This window comes from Enhydra lutris, unplaced genomic scaffold (genome assembly GCF_002288905.1).
Source record: "Enhydra lutris kenyoni isolate GAN:26980312 unplaced genomic scaffold, ASM228890v2 scaffoldscaffold12, whole genome shotgun sequence".
NCBI classification, from domain to species: Eukaryota; Metazoa; Chordata; class Mammalia; order Carnivora; family Mustelidae; genus Enhydra; species Enhydra lutris.
This window is the reverse complement of record NW_019154096.1, coordinates 34,029,292-34,047,396: the sequence shown is the minus strand read 5'-3', so window position 1 is coordinate 34,047,396 and position 18,105 is coordinate 34,029,292. Positions and strand designations below refer to the sequence as shown.

The 18,105-nt window shown below is 44.3% G+C and overlaps 1 protein-coding gene across 3 annotated transcripts in view; it reads right to left on the bottom strand.

Annotated features, from left to right (window-relative positions):
- LOC111145254 (neuregulin 3) overlaps positions 1-5,770 on the bottom strand; it is a 1,048,204-nt gene extending 1,042,434 nt beyond the window's left edge. For all 3 annotated transcript variants that reach the window (XM_022500048.1, XM_022500046.1, XM_022500047.1), the window contains exon 1: positions 4,942-5,770. In XM_022500048.1, the coding sequence (XP_022355756.1) occupies positions 4,942-5,770 (829 nt within the window). The remainder of the gene's footprint in view (positions 1-4,941) is intronic.
- Positions 5,771-18,105: the final 12,335 nt, after the last annotated feature.

The following is an 18,105-nucleotide window of genomic DNA, read 5'->3' as shown; positions in this document are numbered from 1 at the left end:
ATGTTCCATTTTCAACATCCCAGATAGAATATCGAGATATGTCTGGCACTGGATATGAGAGGTTATGAGGAAAGAATTTCTACAAAAGCAAGATGAAAATCTGCCTTCCTCTCATTGTGCTGTGGAGAGGAGGAAGAGCTGGGGGAGCATTTCCAAGGGAAAAGAGATTTTGCTCCCTTGCATACCAGACCTCCCAAGAATGGCACCGATTCACCCTGTACCCACACTCTTGCTCATGGCCCGATCTGGACTTAGAAAAATAACAGACAGAAGTTGCGACAAAGCAGCTTCTACTTGCCTGTTTGTTGGGTTTGGCTTTTTTGTTTGTTTGTTTCTTTTTTTTCCCTTTTTGACTGGTTTATGGATCAGCATTAGGTTAAAAAAAGGCTATCCAGTAAATATAGCACAAATACAATAGGTGACTGGCTTCACAAATCAACCCTGCCAAAGGTCATCTCAATTAGCAACAAAAGGTCATCTCAATTAGCAACACTATTGCCAATCCCTTATCTCAGTCATGGGGAAAAGAGGAGGAAGGCTTGAACCACCCTGTCTTCATGCACCAAGACCAAACTAAATATGGCTCTAGAAAGAGCCTTGCCTAACCTGCCCCAGCCCTTTGGTTTTCTTGTGTGTGTGAGGATGATGAAGTACAAAGGAAGTGTCTAAAAGAGTAAAGCACACAGTATAAGTTATTAAAGCAGAAAAGTCTCACAATCCCACATTAAGGCCAAGGAAATCAAAACATACTCAGGTTGTAATATGTGCTCATAAAAAAAGCTCTGGATTGAATTTCATAAGAAATATTGACCTCAAGCTCTGAATCCTCTCGCTTTGGTGGGGTTGGTCCTGCTATGCTAGAATTCCTTTGGAGGCTCTGATTCATGTAAATAAAGAACAATATATAGAAGTAACTTTATTTTAACAAATTATATTTAAAGCTGCTATAAAACAACTAAGAGTATTCTTATTGAAAAACTGGAAACTTTTGAAACGAATACAGGAAAATACTACCTGTTGGATGGGGACATAGGGTAACAGGGAGACAGGCATTAAGTAGGGCGTGTGATATAATGAGCACTGGGTGTTATGTGCAACCAATGAATCACTGAACTCTACCTCTGAAACTAATAATACACTGTATGTTAATTAATTGAATTTAAATAAATTTTTTTAAAAAGAACACAGTGTTATCAAAGGCAGTCTTCAAAATTACAATAGGTATGGCTAGGGAAAGTTTTAATGATATAGACTCAGTTATAATAAAAATCATCTCCATACCACATTTATACACCAATAATACATTCTACATTTACCTCTTCACTAAATACAGTATTTGAGATTGTGGTCTTACTTACTGTAATTAAATATACTTTCCAAATAGGGCCCTAAAACTGACCAATTAAAAGTGGCTCTTTTCTCTTGTCTTCAGTTTCTGAATTTACCCAATGATTCTTAACTTTGAACTGTTAAAACAGGGTTTCTGGCTGAGTAAAGTAACAATCCAGAGGGGCACTCAAAACTCTGCATGTAAGTTTCAAGTCTGAAACTACAACTCAATGTGCTATAAAATGTTCTTTGTAAATGGGTCAAAATCATTGTTCCTCTCCTGCCTAGAGTAAATCTTCCTTTCTCTTGGAAAAATTGTGAACTAATCTACATTCTCAGAGGCAAGATACTTCAATGAGGTTGTTGGCGAAATAATCTGGTAGCCATAAATTCAAAATATTTGCTTCTAAAACATCTGAAGCTAAAGCAAATTGTGGGCAGCTAACTGGGAACCCAAGAGATCCCAGTAATGTGGAAGAAAGTTTTGGTCCAGCTCAGTGTCTAAAGATTTGAAGAGGACAAGAACTTAGTCAACTTCAAGCCCTTCCCCTTCTTCCTTTTAAATTCAATCTCTGTCTTTAATCCAACAGAAAATTAGGAAGAGTCTTCTAAACTGAGCTTCCCGCATAACAAAATTAACTTTTGTTTTGCCTATTACCATCAGCAAGTGTGTTTATTCAAGAGTGCACCAGCCTCTTTTCCTCCAAAGAGCTGTGCTGCCTTTACAGATACAGATCCTTCTTACTGACCTAAGACAAACACAAAGACATTCATTCTGTAAACCCTGAGATGTTCAATTGAAGAGCAAAGACCCTGGCCATTAAGGAATTAGTGGCTTAGTCTTGAAAAAAAAACAGAGTCTCATCTTTAGCTGTCCTCAGGTGCTACAACATAATTCATGACTTTCATTTAAAGAAGAAGAAGATGAGAAAGAAACCAAAAAAAAAAAAAAAGAGAGAGAGAGAGAGAGAGAGAGAAGACGAAAACAAAAAAATCTACTAAAGTAGAAACTAGGAAAAAGGGGAATTTTTCTCCTGGGAACTTTAGTAACACACCAAAACAAGTGAAAAATAAAATGCAAGGTATTCAGGCCATTCTTCAGCCCACAGTGGCAGTGTTAATAATCCCTCAAATGAAATCTTTATATCCTTTTGTTAATCACCCTTGGACAATCTTGGACAAAAAAAAAATAATAATTAAACTATCTTTTCTTTAAATTACCATATAAACCTAACTATTTAAATTCATCCTTTATGGAAACTGCATAATCTTTCTCTCATTAAAATTTCCGTTGTTGATATATGCAAACCAGGTCAGTTTCTATTGGATTTGCATACTTGTGTTTTATCCCTTAATTCAACTCCTTGTTGAAGGTTTAAAAAAGAGCAAGAGGTGGACCTCAGATACACATAAAACAAATGCTACTTATATGTCTAAGTGAACATTGACACCATTTACAGATTCTCCCCCCACCCCTTTTCCTTGGGGCTGAGAGTCTTGTCAATAATCATTACTTATTAAACAGGCTGCCATTCCCTTCTACAGAATGTAGAAAAGGAGCATGGAGAGGTAGAAATAATTACCTTGGGCTTTTCTTTAAAGACCTCTGGAATGGAACGCAAGGAGATCAATTGAGAAAGAACATGAAATACCCCCCCCATGTACAAGACTCCCCCACACATACGCACATACACAACATACAGTTAAGTACACCCACACTCCATTATTCATATCAATTGCAACAAAAGATAAAAAATCTGAGGTCATCAGGATAGACACACATATATTTTCAAACCACTGAATATGTCCAAACACACATACACTTGCACATCCTTTATCCTCCACAAAACTCAAGCTAGATTTGCTGAGAGAAGCCTCTGAACTCCTCCTGAGAAAATGTGCTCTCAAAAAAATGACAGCTTCAGCCAAAGGAGAGGGAAGCAGCAAGTTAACTGGGTTTGACTGCCATTCTGGTTTGTGGCAGATTCCCTCCTTCCCCTTTTCTCCCTGACTCCCAATTTCTTTTTATTTTTTTTCCCCCCCAAAGTCAAAGCATTAAGGCATTTCTCTCCTGGACCTTACCCATAAATGTACTAAATCTTTTTTTTTTTTTTTTTTAGTTTCCAGGGTTAAATAACAGGTTAGTAAGACCAAAGATCAGAGAAATGAAAAATCGCCAGATGACTGAAAGCAAGCCAGGTGTTCCTACTGAAGAGTTAATGATGAGCCCTCTTCCCTTCCTCTCCAGATGTTTTAGCTCAAAACAGAAATACAAGGTAAAGATAGTTTTGGAGAACAGGCTTGCACAGAACTTGAACTGGCAGGCTGGGGGTTTGTCCTAAATAACCTTCAGAGATTGCAAACTGTTTCCTGTATCCTGATCAATAGTCAAATTCAGAAGCTTCCCAACATTTCCCTAGAATAAGAGAAGGTGGGGGTAGGGGGAGGTAGGTCAAGTAGTCACACAAAACATTTGTAAAGATATACAGAAAATATACACCACCTAATACAAATACGTAGAAATCTATCACTCTTTGGGGTAAACTGGCCAGTACTGGCAGCAATCCCACCCAGGCTGAAGATGATACATTCATTTACAGAATGACCTGTTTCAAAGGGTTTGGACGTTCTCCCCCTTGAGTGTAGAGAACTCGGTCCAATCCCCCTTCTATTTTTCAGGCACAGAAGGAGGGGAGATGAGGTTTCACACCCCACCTTTGGGAAAGGAACAAAAGCAAATGCTTGACAGGGCTAAAAAAACTCCTCCTCCATCAGGACCCTAAAGGCGGTAGCTCAGCAGGGCTCCCTTCCTATCTCCCCCTACTTAACTCACTCTGGGCGGCCACAGAATCAATCTCTACACCCCGGAAGGGCCGGCCAGGTGGGGAGGGGGGGAGGAGGAGGGGGGATAATCGCTTTAGCCCTCCGCCAAGGATCGCCTAGTTTCCCTACCTCCCCCAATGGCTTCTAATTAACCCTTCCCGGTCCCTGTCCGGGTCAGGGCTGCTGTAAGTCTACAGCTTCATTCTATCAACATTTCCATCAAATCATTCCCTCCCCCCACACCCCACACACACCCACACGGACATAACTTCCCTTTGTGGTTTATCCTCGGTCAATTTGCATGTGCTTTTCTTTCACTCCTTCCCACCGACGGGGAAAGGGCTCAGTGTTTTGGGGAAGGCCCTTCCTATCCCCCCCAACCTCCACTCCCCACCCCCGACTTCCCACCCGCCTCCCCCACCTCTCAATAGGAGCCGGATCCCGGAGCTTTCCAGCAGATCTGCAGTGAGCAGAGATCGCGCTCGCGTTAACCCTTTGAAGGGAATTAGGGGATCGGTTCTCGTTTGGGACCCACTTAAGTAGGCCAGGTGGAGCTTGACAATCTCTCTCCGCTTCCTACAGCCCCCACCCCCACCCCGCACACAGACCCAGAACACACCCGCACCTTTTTCCTCCCTTGCGGCCACTTTATCTCATTCAATGCTCCAACCTGGAATGGGGGTGAGGGGTGGAGGATACTAGAAGACCGGCGGCGGAGGGGAAAAGACAACAGGAGGGTAAAACGGACACTCAGTAGTAAATCAGAGTTCAGACCCAGTGTATACTTACGAAATTTGGGGCTGGTGGTAGTTTCTGGTGTGGTGGTGGTAGAAGAGGAGGAAGACGAAGAGGAGGAAGAGGTGGTGGCAGCATCCTGAAAGGGAGACAGGGTCCAGGACGGAGTAGAATCGTGAAGGTAGGAGGAGGTAGCGTATGCCGCAGTGGGCCAGGAGGGCATTGCCTGGGTACTGGGGGTTCCTGGCACCGGGGGTCGGGAGCCCGGCGTGCTGCTACTGAAGAAGGGGGCTGTGGTGGACAGGACCGTCGGGGGGGCCGCAGTGTTCCGTGCGGTGGTGGAGCGCGGGCTGGCCCGGATAGGCACCCGGTGCCCGGGAAAGCGAGTGGGCGCGCGCGTGATGGTCGTCAGGCGGGTGCTAATCCGGTTGGGCGTCCTGGAAGAGGCGGCACCGCCGGCGGAGGGGGTGGCGGGGGACGCAGTAGAAGTAGTCGTGGTGGTGGTCTCCATGGCCTTGGGGAAGGAGCTGGGCTTGGAGAGGAAGAAAGGGTCCTGGCCCATCCCCTTGGAGTCCACCAGGTCGGTGGGCACGTATTCCTTGACGGAGCCCACCACGATCCATTTGAGGAGCATGAGACTGAGCCCCAGGCCGATGAAGCCAATGAACAGAGGCACCACGCACAGCCACGTCTGCTGCCGGTTCCACACGATGCAGTCGCTACAGCGTAACTCCCGGGGGGGCTCGGCCGCCCCTTCGCCGCCGCCGTCCGGGCCCCCGCCCGCCGCTGCCGCCGCCGCAGCCGCCGCGGTGCCCTCCTCGGCCGAGGCGGCGGCTGCCGAAGCGGCTCCAGGTGGCGAGGCAGCGGCCGCACCTTCACTCATCCTAGGAGCCGGTCTTCACCTTCGCCCCCCCGAGGGCCGCGCCAGAGGCATGGGGCCGCGCGGGCCGGGCGCGGGCTCCGGCGGCGGCGGCGGCGGGTTCGGGCGCAGGCAGCGGCCGCGGCGGCCGCATGCAAATCGGCTCCCTGCCCCCACGCCCCTCCCCCCGAGAGGCGGGCGGCGGGCGGGGAGGAGAGGAGCGGGGGAGGGGACGCGGGCCGGGGAGGGGGCGGCGAGGAGCGCGGAAGAGGGGCGAGACGGGCCCCCGGCGCCGCGGGCCGGTCAGGGAGCAGCTGGGCGCGTCTGCAGCCCGCCAAGCGGCCTCCTGCGCGCCGGGGTCCCGCTCCTGCTGCTGCTGCTGCTGCTGCTACTGCTGCTGCTGCCACCGCTGCTGCTGCTGTTGCTGCCGCTGCTGCCGCCGCCGCCGCTGCCCGCCGCCGCCGCTGCCCGCCGCCTGCATGCGCTCCAGCCGCGCCGGCATCCTCGGGGCGCCGCGCCCGGCCCGCTCCCCGGGGCGCCCGCCCGCGCCGCCGCTGGGCCTCGAGCCGCGTTCAGAGGCTGAGCCGGCTGGCCGTGGGATGTCGGGCGCCGGAGAGCCGCATTCCGACACAGGGGGCAGACCTGGCCGCCGCCGCCGTTCGCCCGGCCCGGCGCGCCGCCTTCTTCGGCCGCTGCTCCGCGAGCCCGGGCTATACGGTGCACCTGTTCTTCAGCCGGCCCGCAGCCAACCCTCGGCCAGCACTCTCTGAGAGAGACCAATCCGAGCGCAGCGCGGAGGGCGAGCGGCCGGGCTCGCCTCGCCTGCGGCTCCGCGCCGCCGCCGCCCAAGAGTCAAACTCCAGCGAGCTACGGCGTCGCCGCCGCGAGCCCGGGGCCGGGGGCGCACGGGGCGTCCGCGGCGGGTGCTCTCGGACCCGCCGCGGAGGGAACTGCACACGCCACAGAGGAATCGAAGTCGCTCCCCGGCGCCGCTGCTGCCGGGTCACGCTTGGGGAGGTGAAGCGGGAAACCGCGTCGGGGATTTCAGGCGACGCGGACCGCGGCCGGAGATGGCTCCAGCCGAGCTCTAGCAGCCGGGCGGGTGCGATGTGCGCAGAGTCGCCGTGGACGGGCTGGGCTTCAGGCAGAGTGGCGCCTCCCACCAGCACCTAATGGTGGTTTCTTAATGTGCACAGGAGAAATAAATGATCCAAGCAAACCCCCACTTGGAAGCGTGTGGCAAAAGCAGCTCCCGACGGATCGTGAGCCCGTCTCCCGAGCGGATTCGGCGGGGTCAGACGGACGCTGCGGGGCGAGGGAGCTGGGCCTGTGCTCGTGGGAGGTTGTCTGTGCACTCCCCAGCCTGATGGCGGGTGCTCGATGGAGAGCCACCTTTCCGACGAGTTCCTCAGAGAGATGCTGGTGAAGCAGACGACCTTCGTGCATTTACACCTGGCAGATATCTCCAAGCTGATTGAGAATAACTTACCTTAAAAAACAAAAAGTATTGCCTTTAAATGTAGATGAAAGCTCAGGTACACCTGTCACATGACAAATGATTGTGAGAGCTAAAACCGAGAAGGATTTGGGTTGGTGTCCAAAATTGCGTTGCTGGTTTCTTACCTTGGGTAGAGAGGCGAGGGTGCACCTGTATGTCAGGTGCAGTGTGGGACCTGCCTGGGAATCTGGGGGACTGGGCGAGAAAGAAAGAAGGGTTAGAGAGCCAGCATCAGCATGGTTTATGCTGATGATGCATGTCAACTCTCCCCAGATTTCCTGGTCTAAAGTGAAAACTGAAAAGGTGTGTTTATTTACAAACTCGGAGAATGAGAAGTTGAGGGCAACAGCCTCCCCGTACAACTCCCCAGCACTGTAAGACTGACACGGAGGCAGGAACCAGCGTTCTCCAGTACTGTTACAGTCTCCACAAAGATGAAGTTTTCAAGGTATCCATTTTATTCACAGGTGGAGAGCGAAACAGTACAGTACGCTGAGAAGACTGCAGAGAGCAGAGGATGCATTGAAACGGGAAGCCCCTGGGATTTGGTGCCTACCAGAGTATTTTGCACAGACACAGTTAATAAATTATTTTTGATGGCAGTAATGCGGCTGTCACCTTTTTCAGCTATAAAATTGAGACTTTCCCCATAGGAAAGCTTTTGATTTTTAGTTTGATAGAACATGTCCTAATCCAGTAGTGCTGAATTATGATTCCAAAAATTGCAATGGGAAAAAAAGAGAGAGAGAGAAAGCCACAAAGCTTGAATCCATATTCCTTCAGCTTTCCAATCCAAGGCACACTCCTGTTAAGTAAAAATTGACCCAGTCTCTACCTTCTGCGGGTGCTGGGCAGTTACTGGCCAGCCTTTCCTGTATAGCAAATAAAACTCAGCTTTTGCACAAAATGCTGTGAAAGTATAGCAGGTGTTGTCATTGGCCATATGAGACAGGAAATTACTTTTCCAGAAAACACAACTAGTTCATGGGCTCCCCCAGCATTTCTGTAATCCCTCCCTTCTTTGCCCACTGAAGTAAATCCAGGGTACTAAGAGGTATTGTAATGCTGCCGCTGGACAAATGCTCTCCTGAAACTGTACTCTCACTGAATTCACCCCATGTTGCCTCCATGCTCCCCAATGCCTCCCTCAGCTGCCTCTCCAAATTCCTTCCACTTCTCTTTTCCACTTAGCTTTAACAACTTATTCATTGTTCCCCGTTGAGCTCATTTTCTCCCAGATCCCAAGCCATTGCACTTGACTACCATTAGCTGCTCTCACAGTGAAGATCATCACTAGAGGAGGAGGAAAAAGCCCAATGCTGTGATAGCCTTGTATAGGGGAGCACATTGTACCAGCCCAGCCAAGAAAGTTTGGCAGATGCAACCATTGTTAACTTGCAGTTTTATGGTGAGGCTTCCTGGTAGCAGGTGGTTAAGCACTGGAACTGGAATCAGGGAGGGGGTGTGGGCACAGCTGAGTCAAGGACAAATGGTGGACACTCGCACTGCAAATGAGCAACCAGGAGTCTGTCCCATCGTGAGGAGTCTCATTTTGGTGACTCTCAGTTCCCTGAAGCAGAACACTGGAGAAATAGCTTCACGCTCAGGCTCCAAAGACAGGATTTCAAGTTAGACCTCTGGCCCCGAGAAGCAATGAAGTCACCCTGGGCTTCTATTTTCTCATCTGTGAAATGAAACTATAATATCTACATTCTACAATAATTATATGAAATTCTATAGCTAAATGATCTACTACTATGGCATCTTTAAAAAAAAAAAAGATTTTATTTATTCATTTGCCAGAAAGAAAGAGATTGAACACAAGCAGGGGGAGCAGCAGGTAGAGGTAGAAGCAGGGAGCCCCCCAGTGAGCAAGGAGACCGATGCAGGACCCGATCCAAACACCTGGGATCATGACCTGAGCTGAGGGCAGATGCTTAACCCACTGAGCCACCCAAGCATCCCCATCGCATCTTTTTAGCAACATTTTCAGATACCTTCCTGGAGAGAGAGGTATGAGTTCTTCTAATAAATAGGCATGACATACCTCAGCCTCTCCTGAGTTCCATCTCTGCCTGAACATAATCACCTTCTGGATGCCTCCTGTGTGATCCACTAACACATTAAACTCAAAATTTATGACCATTGATTAAAATTTGCCCACAAACCAGCATTTTTATTGAACTTCAGTTTTTCCTTTTCGTTGCCACCAAAATACAGGAGCTGTGAGTAGCAATGCCATCCCTGACTCCTAATCTTTCACACCCCTAGTTCAATTAGCTATCATCATTCACAATACAATGTCATCAACTTGGGCTCCCTCAATTGTCAAGTCTTTGGCAAAGGCCCATCCTCAGAACCACAAGGGTAGAAGTGAACTTAGTGGCCAAACACCCCCCACTGTGACATCCTCCAAAACATCCCACCCCAGCAGTCATCTGGATCCAGCTGTAGCTCTAGAGAAAGCACCACTTACTGGCCCAGCCTGTGGACAGTATACATGATTACAAATGTCTGTGTGTTGAGCTAAAAATCTGCCTTCCAATATTTTCACCCTTTCTTCTGAGCTCATCAACTAGATCAACCTTTCATGAACTAGGTGCCAGACATTGAACATACAACAGAAAACAAAACAGAATCTCCCTACATTCATGGAACTCATTTTAGTGGGAGAAACTGACAATAAGCAAACATACCAAATACATAATTATGTATTCTCTCAGAAAAACGAGAAGTGCTGTTTTGCACCACAAAGGATATGCCTTTTTGGTGTGATAACATAGGCTATCTCTTCTTCAATCTCAATATTTCCCATCTATTTGTCATCCTCATGGGCCATGAGGACCTTACCCTCCTGGGAATACTGTGTTCTCTTAGGTGTGCATTTCCTGGATATTTATGTTACCACAGAAGCCAGTCCAGCCTGCAGAATCATAATAGTCTTCATAACATCCACTAGAGCTGTGTTTATAGACAACAAGGTATCTCAAAACATTTCAGAGGAAACATTTTTAAAAGGTTTCATGAGGTTAACCTTCCCATGGATACATATTTTTTAGTCTGTCTTGGTTTAGTCCACTACTATTACTATTACGATCACATTTCATAGTAAACCATGGTGACCTTTTTAAAAAAGAAACTGATTGTTTTCTTTATAGGGCTCAAGGAGCAATCTTATTTATTTCTTGAAAATGCTTTATATCTTACATTTAAGGCCCACCCAAATGTACTAGAAAATTTTCCGGGTGGATCTGCCTGTTTACAATGCCTTGACTCCCAGGATTTGAGCATTATATCCCAATATCATAAATAAAACACACCCTAAAATTTATAAATTCTACAGAGCAAAAAACACAAAGTGTAAAGGTGAAGAATTCCAGTTGCAGCTCTCCTAGTCAAAAAAGATGATTGTAACAATGCTTGGAGTTAAGGTATTTAGAATCTCACCTAACTGCTCTCCCACAAATTAGGAAACACTGAATAACCAGGTGTGAAATTTGAAGTTTTGGATGAGACACTAAGACAAAATAGATGTGAAATTTCAGTGGGAGTTGCCAGAGGACAAGGTCCAAATTTCAAATAGGTTAACTAAGAACTGGGTGGGTGGCACCACACATGGTCGATGGAGGGAGGATTTCTGCGAAGATTTTTGTGACAGAACCTGTGCTCTGAGTTCAAAGTGAGAGGGAAACAAGCACAGAGCCTTTTTATACTGAAAGAGGGAGGAGAGCCTCAGAGGAGCAAGTTACAAAGATCATTACTGGACTCCTGGCGTTTGGGCAGACCTCAGTGGACGGGGGTAGACACACAAGCAACAGGAAGCACCAGACAAGAAGGTGGTGAAAGTGGACAACGGCAACAGAGGGTAGTTTAACCATCTGCCATGCCGAGAAGGCTAAAGCCACCCTATGGCATTAAGAATCTAGCTGGAATGCAGAGTGACTACAGAGCAGAAGTGGAAGTAGAAAATGACCTGGAAGCTCAGTGTTGAAGGATCTGAGTGTCATAGTGAGATGTTACCTAATTGGGGTTTTTTTGTTTTTTTTTGTTTTTTTTTTTTTTTGCATTGAATTCAAACTGCCTGTATTTTATAGTATCAACATGGAACTTTACTCCTGGCACTCAAAGTTACCACTGTTTGTCTTATCTAGTTTTTGATCCTTCATCAGGGTTTGCCTTTTTAGCTCTTGTATCTTTCCCAAATATTGATAGTAGATTTTTCTCAGATCAGTTCATCATATGACTCTATTCTTTTAAAATCATTTTGTTGGATCTAAAGTTGGAGGATGGGTAGATGGAAGTTTGCTTTGACAAATCACCAATCAACCAACGATAGACAATCTGGGGCTTTTGAAAAACCCAAGGAAGTGTCTTCTCAGCATGCTCAGAAACAAAGGTGGTAGATGCATGTTCTCTCTCACTCCCTCTTCAGACTACAAGATTTCATTTGGCAATTCACATACCTCTCACCACTCCCTGATCAGGTTAAGTCTAAGTTAAGTTGCAAGTATAGAAGACATGCAATGTAGAAAGCCAGCTCCCTGAAATGCTTTCTTGTAATGGAAGAAAAAGAAAAAAATCTGTGTCTCAAACTCCATTATCTGTAAGAAACCTAATACAGCTACATTCAGGAAGAGTTGCTGTGAGTTCATGTTTGTATAAATAACATTTTAGCTTCATCTCGCCCGTGTTTTCTAAGATTCTACATTCTGCTCCCTCAGACTTGGGGATGAAATTTTCATAATCCTCTAAAGAGAGAAAACACTCAGATAACGTTCCACAGTTCTCCACTGGTTTACTTTATGTCTGCACTATGGGAACTTTCTCACAAGCTGCTCACAGAAACCTGAGCACAGACAGCATTGGAGCAAACCGCCCAAAGCCTTCGGCCGCAAGAGCTGACGTGCCCAACGGGAGCCTACCTTCTTGCTTTATCTACAGCATAGTAAGATAAGAGTATGAATGTAGAGTAATTTCCCCCCACGATCTCTTCTGAGGATTATGGTAGTCTATGAGGGTTTTTGAGCGTTCCACAAAATATCTTTCATTTCCTCTATCAACTCCAGAAATGTATTCTGGAGATACAGTCATTAGTAAAGAAGAAAGAGCAGAAATTTGGAGTCAGCAGCTCAAAAATAATAACAAGTATTCTTTTTTTAATGAAAATGTAGATTGCCTCTGTGCTGCATTCTCTTAGGAGCCCATCTTTTCCAACAAGTTTTGCTGAAGATATTTACCGGAGCTTGGCATTGTGTTGTTTCCATCAACAAGCTGGATCTTAGAGGGGTGTGTAAGCTTCAGGACAAACAAAAAAGCATTGTGGAGAAGCACTGGCCCCATCGCCCCAGGTGACAAATGCACATTTATTTCCTCTGTTGCGTGGCATCCAACACACACACTACATGACCTCCTCATGCAAACACTGGTGCAGCCACTCTGGAAACAGTACAGAAGTTCTTCAAAAAGTTAAAAAGAGAAGTACCCTACAAACCAGCACTTGTACTATTCGGTATTTACCCAGAGGATACACAAATACTGATTGAAAAGGGGACATGCACCCCAGTATTTATAGCAGCATAATCAGCAATAGCCAAATTATGTGTATGTGTATACACACACGCACGCGCGCGTGCATATGCACACACACAATGGAATATTACTCAACCAAAAAAAGGAATGAACTCTCGCCATTTGCAATGAAGTGGATGGAGCTAGAGTGTATTATAAGTGAAATAAGTAAGTCAGAGAAAGAAAAATAACATGATTTCACTCAAATGTGAAATTTAAGAAAAAGAAATGGATAAATATATAGGAAAGAAAAAGAGAGTGAGAAAGGCAAGCAAACCATAAAAGCGACTCTTACCTATGGAGAGCAAACTGAGGGTTGCTGGAGGGAGGTTGGTGAGGAATGGGTTCAATGGGGGATGGGCATTAAAGAGGGCATTTGTTGGGGTGAGCACTGGGTTATATGTAAGTAATAAGTCACTAAATTCTACTCCTGAAACTAATATCACACTGTCTGTTAACTAACTATAATTTAAATAAACACTTGAAACGTTTAAAAAAAAAAAAAAGGAAACCCAGAAGATTACCAGGAATAAGTATTAATAACTCACAGCAGATTTGGCCCATCTGTTTTGTCTCTAAGAAAGGATATCTCAAGAGGACAAAAGTTGCTTGGTGCTTATAAATTGAGAAAGAAGGAAGGAAAACACCATCTAGTTTATTTAGAAAAAAAAATATTAACTAAAACCGAGGAGGCTAACAGTGCTTACCCCTAGTGAAATAGATACTCCAAGGGGTTTTGAAGACTTGAAAACCCCACTCTTCATCCTACCTTTGAAACTTTTACCATATGATGGAGGATAATTCCTGATTTTAAACAAAGTTACAAACGTATGTTTATATATGTCTGTGACCACGCCTGTGTGCAGTGCTGAAGCTGAATGCAGACAGTAAAGGGGAAAATATTTTAAAAAGAGTACTCTAGCACTGCTTGATGATGAACTTATAAACTGGCTCCGGAGTTTTGTTTGGAATTATCTGAATAGAGTTGTAGTTACGTTCGGCTTCACTGACGCCAAAGAAAAAAGAGAACAAGTATAGAAACTGATTTTACTCAGGCAATAGCAGTAAGGGGAACACCCCAGTTCCAAAGATCAGAATGTCTCAGCCTGATGGGTTTGCCTTTGATTGTCACTGGGAGGCAGGAAGAGTGATTTAAGGTTGAAATTGTTTTTGCAGTTAGACGAAGTCTAGTCACCTGAACAGGAAATGTTTATCTTTGTGTCTATCTAGTTTTAGGCGGACAGACCTAGTCTTAGGTAATCATTCAAGAGATAAAGAGCAAGAGGCTGGAGGGTCTATAGATGACCTTTAAAGCAGGTTCAGAAGAAAGAAGAAAGGTCTGTGTTTGCCGTCATCACAGGTGAAGGGGGGTCGTCTGTAAATCTTACGGGAGTCATGAGAAGGAGTTTGCAAGGAGTCTTGTCTAAGTCACATGGGGAAGAGTGGTTCTTGGTGACAAGCCATTTCTTGAAACATGAAAGGGTGAAGGGGTTTTGAAAACCTAAACTGTGGGGATGGTTTTCTTGACTATTGTTTTACAGGAGCACAGATTTCAAGTAAAGCTCAACTCCAATGTTGACATAAATTTATAGTTCTCTTTTAGCATTTTAAGAATGTGCATGTGCTAATAATTACTAGTTAAAATGAGAGTGGTAATGGGTCTTATAGATTTATGCTTCCTTTTTACATGGGAAATATGGAGTAAAATTGTCTCCTAATCTTAGTGCTTGTGAAAAAAACAGTGAAAAAGCACAGGAACTCCACAGGGATGAGATAAAAAGCACATCTGAATTTGAAAAAAATCCTTAAAATTCTAGTTAGCTTAACAGAGGGTATTTTAGAATTTAGAAACCATAAAACTGTATCACAATAAATCCTTTAAAACCATGGATATGATCCCATATAATTTATAAAACACACAAACTTATATGAAGGGTTTTTTTGCCTTTCTTGGGAGTTTGGCTAATATCCATTTTTTTTTTTCAATTCAAATTCTCAAAAATCATTCTTTTTAGTTAATGCTGGGATGTAAGAATGTGAGAATGTCTTCTGTTGTGACTACACACTTCTTGAACTTTGACATACTTGACCAATAATTGTGTTTGTGAATGCTTGGGCCTGGGCTGTGTGTGTGTCTGTGAGTACTGATTTATGTGACGAAGTTAGGGAAGGCATGAGAGCAGAGTTTGTGTTAAGTACCAAGGGAATAAGATGGACTAGGAATGGGATTACATGTATGGATGGGATAAAACTATATACTGAGCAGTGATGATTGAATTCCAAACACAAAGTAAGAGGCAGAAAGTGAAAACAGGTCATTCTTTGGGCTTGTTTACCCAAAGGAATTTCTCAGAGTTGTGAAATGCAAAGTTGACCCCCTGAGAGACTAACCAGGCCAACTGGCTTCCACTGCACTATGGGAGGAGAGCCAACTTTGCTTCAGAAGTTGAAAAGAGTAGTTTAGAATGGCAGCCAAGCACTGATGGTTGCTTTCATGAACAACTCTCCACCAGGGACTGCAATAAGAAAATCCACCCAACTCTGACCTCCCCTAAATCACTGTAAATGGAAACAACGTATAATTTCAACTACAGTGGGTAAGATTAAAGACCAAAATATTATCTTTATGGTTAATGGTTTAAATATTAGAGTAAACATTGGGCAAAATCTCAGAATCATCACTTTGGGAATGACATAAACATAAAAATAATCTCCTCGGGAAATATTCAATTAGTGAGAACGTGTTCCCCTGGCAAGCGGACCTAACAGAAGATATTGGTGGCGTTCTGCCTTAAGGCAGATTTGCAAATAATTACACAGTTTACTACCTCACACACAGCTCTGCCTGTTGTCCTTTCGCTCTCTGGAATTCTTAAAGAAGTCAACTTACAATTAGCATCCCTAATGGTTCTTCAGGGCACACATCTGACTTCTCTGGACAGCTGGCTGAGTAGCAAGATAGCTCTTAAGGCAACGCATGATTAATTTTCTGAATGTGAACGTCCAAATGCACCCATGCCTTATCAGATCAGTGAGGTACTATATATGTATAATATGTAAGCAAGAGGACAGAACTCTAGTCTAACCTCTAGAAATTCCACCAGGCTTGAAGAATGACAGAAGATACTTCACGTCCTATATTAGAATTTTCAAGTGGTACCCAGAAAGATTTAGAAGTTATATCAAAAAGCATGTGAACACTAACATTTGTAGTAATCTACAAGGGTATTGAAGGAAGGCCCTGGAGGAGACTACACTTCCTTCACAACACACACACACACACACCCCCCAAAACTTTCAAGCAGTCTTTCCCGGAAGCTGTATTCCAGTGACCCTTTGAAGTAGCAAAGTATACTCAGGATCTCATCATTCTACAGGCTAATGGGTAAAAAGTGATACCTTTCATCTTTAAAGCTTTCAGAAAAACCTGCATCATTCAAATTCTCCAAGCAATTCCCTTTCCCTTCGGAAAAATGCCCGTTTCTTCCTTCCTTCTTTCTTTCATTTTAATTTTAAAAATGTGTGTGTATGTGTGTGTGTGAGAGAGAGAGAGAGAGAGAGAGAGAGAGAAGATGGAACATCATGAAGTTATTCTCTCTTTTGTCTCCAGACATGGTGTCAGAAGTGCCATCCTGAAGAAGGAGAACACAGCACATCAAAGTTGGTTCCCCACACTGGGCTTTCAAAGAAGCATTAAACTGAGTTGCAAAAACTTTGGTTAATCTAAGCCAAAGGTCACATATCATTCCTGAAAACACTGGTATCAAATATTTGATGGTTTAGAAAAATATGTGTCCACAAAGCAATAGGTAGAGCCGATACTGTAACTAGTAAATTTTTTACTCTTTCATGTGATTGAGGATGTGAGCAGTGGAAAAATGTGCTGAACAAATAGTTAGGCAGCAGAGACTGGGATCCTTACTACTCCAATAATTTTATGAGACTCTGGGTCTCAGTTATATTGGTCCATAAAATGTGGGAAGCTCTGCCCAACTCTAAGATGATTATGATGCTAAAATGGAAAACAAATGTAAATATATATTGCCAATTTTAAAACATTGTGATATATTAAAAAGCACTCAAGTACTATCAATGGATGTGATTAGTGAAAAGTTACTATTTACAATGGTAACTTTATATTGGATGATACAGAGGATATATGAATTTCATTCTTTAAAAGATTTTCAAACTGAAATGTAGAAAAAAAAATTAACAAATTTAATAATTTGTGTTGCGTTTTATTCTTTAGTTCTAGCTGGGTACCTCTCTCCCACCAGATGATAATTCATCTCTAGTATATACATACCCAGGAGTAGGGTCTAGGCCCTTCCTTGAAAACTGTTGCCTCGGATGAGTTTATCAAGAAGAAGAAGAAGTCCTGTCTCCACTGTCATTCTTTGCCCTAAGGAACTGGGGAGGAAGTAAGAAGACTGACTTTTGATCCTGCCTTTGTCTTAGATTGCCTTCATTTAGATCAAAACACTTTGCTTTTGGATCTTTTGTGGAATCCTTTCTACTCCTCTCAGTGCTGCTGGGGCCAGGGATTTTTAAGCTTGTGTCTTTTGTAGCCATGTTTCCAGTCCTTTCTATTAGTGTTGGTGGCTTGGTCAATGGGGTTGAAATAATGAATGTAATGAATGGGTGACAAATGGGTCCTGTGCAAACATGATCAATTGTTTATCAGCAGACTAAAGACCATGCTCAATAGGGCTGTACACAGGGCTGTCCACCTATTCAGAGATGACCAGACAAGGCTCTAAGTTTTCATCCCTGGTAGACCTTGAGGCTCTGTATAAGTAGGAAGTGAGGTGAAGGCAGTGTTACAAATTACCAGAGCAGGTATGCCCATCAACACACAGAACCATTTGACAAAGACAGTGAGACTCGTTTTTTCAGAGGTTTAAGGAAACCTTTGTGAACTCATTAACTCGTTATCGCTAAGCCAACTGACAAACACTTCAGTGACCACATACGACTTTACAGAATCAGTCCAGAAAAGTCATTAAGCAAATAAACAGCAACAAATATTATTACAACAAGCAGCAATAACCCCAAACCATAGGGAAGGGGAAAAATCCGATTTTCAGAGTTGGTATATTATGTTATATTATATTATATTATATTATATTATATTATATTAAATGCAAAGTTCCAACCAAAAAGTATAAGACATGCATAGAAACAAGGTATGACTCATACTCAGGAAAAAAGCAAGCAAAAGACAGTGTTCTTTAGGAAGACCAGGTGTTAGACTTCCTAGACAAAGACTTTCAATGAGTTATTTTAGATATGT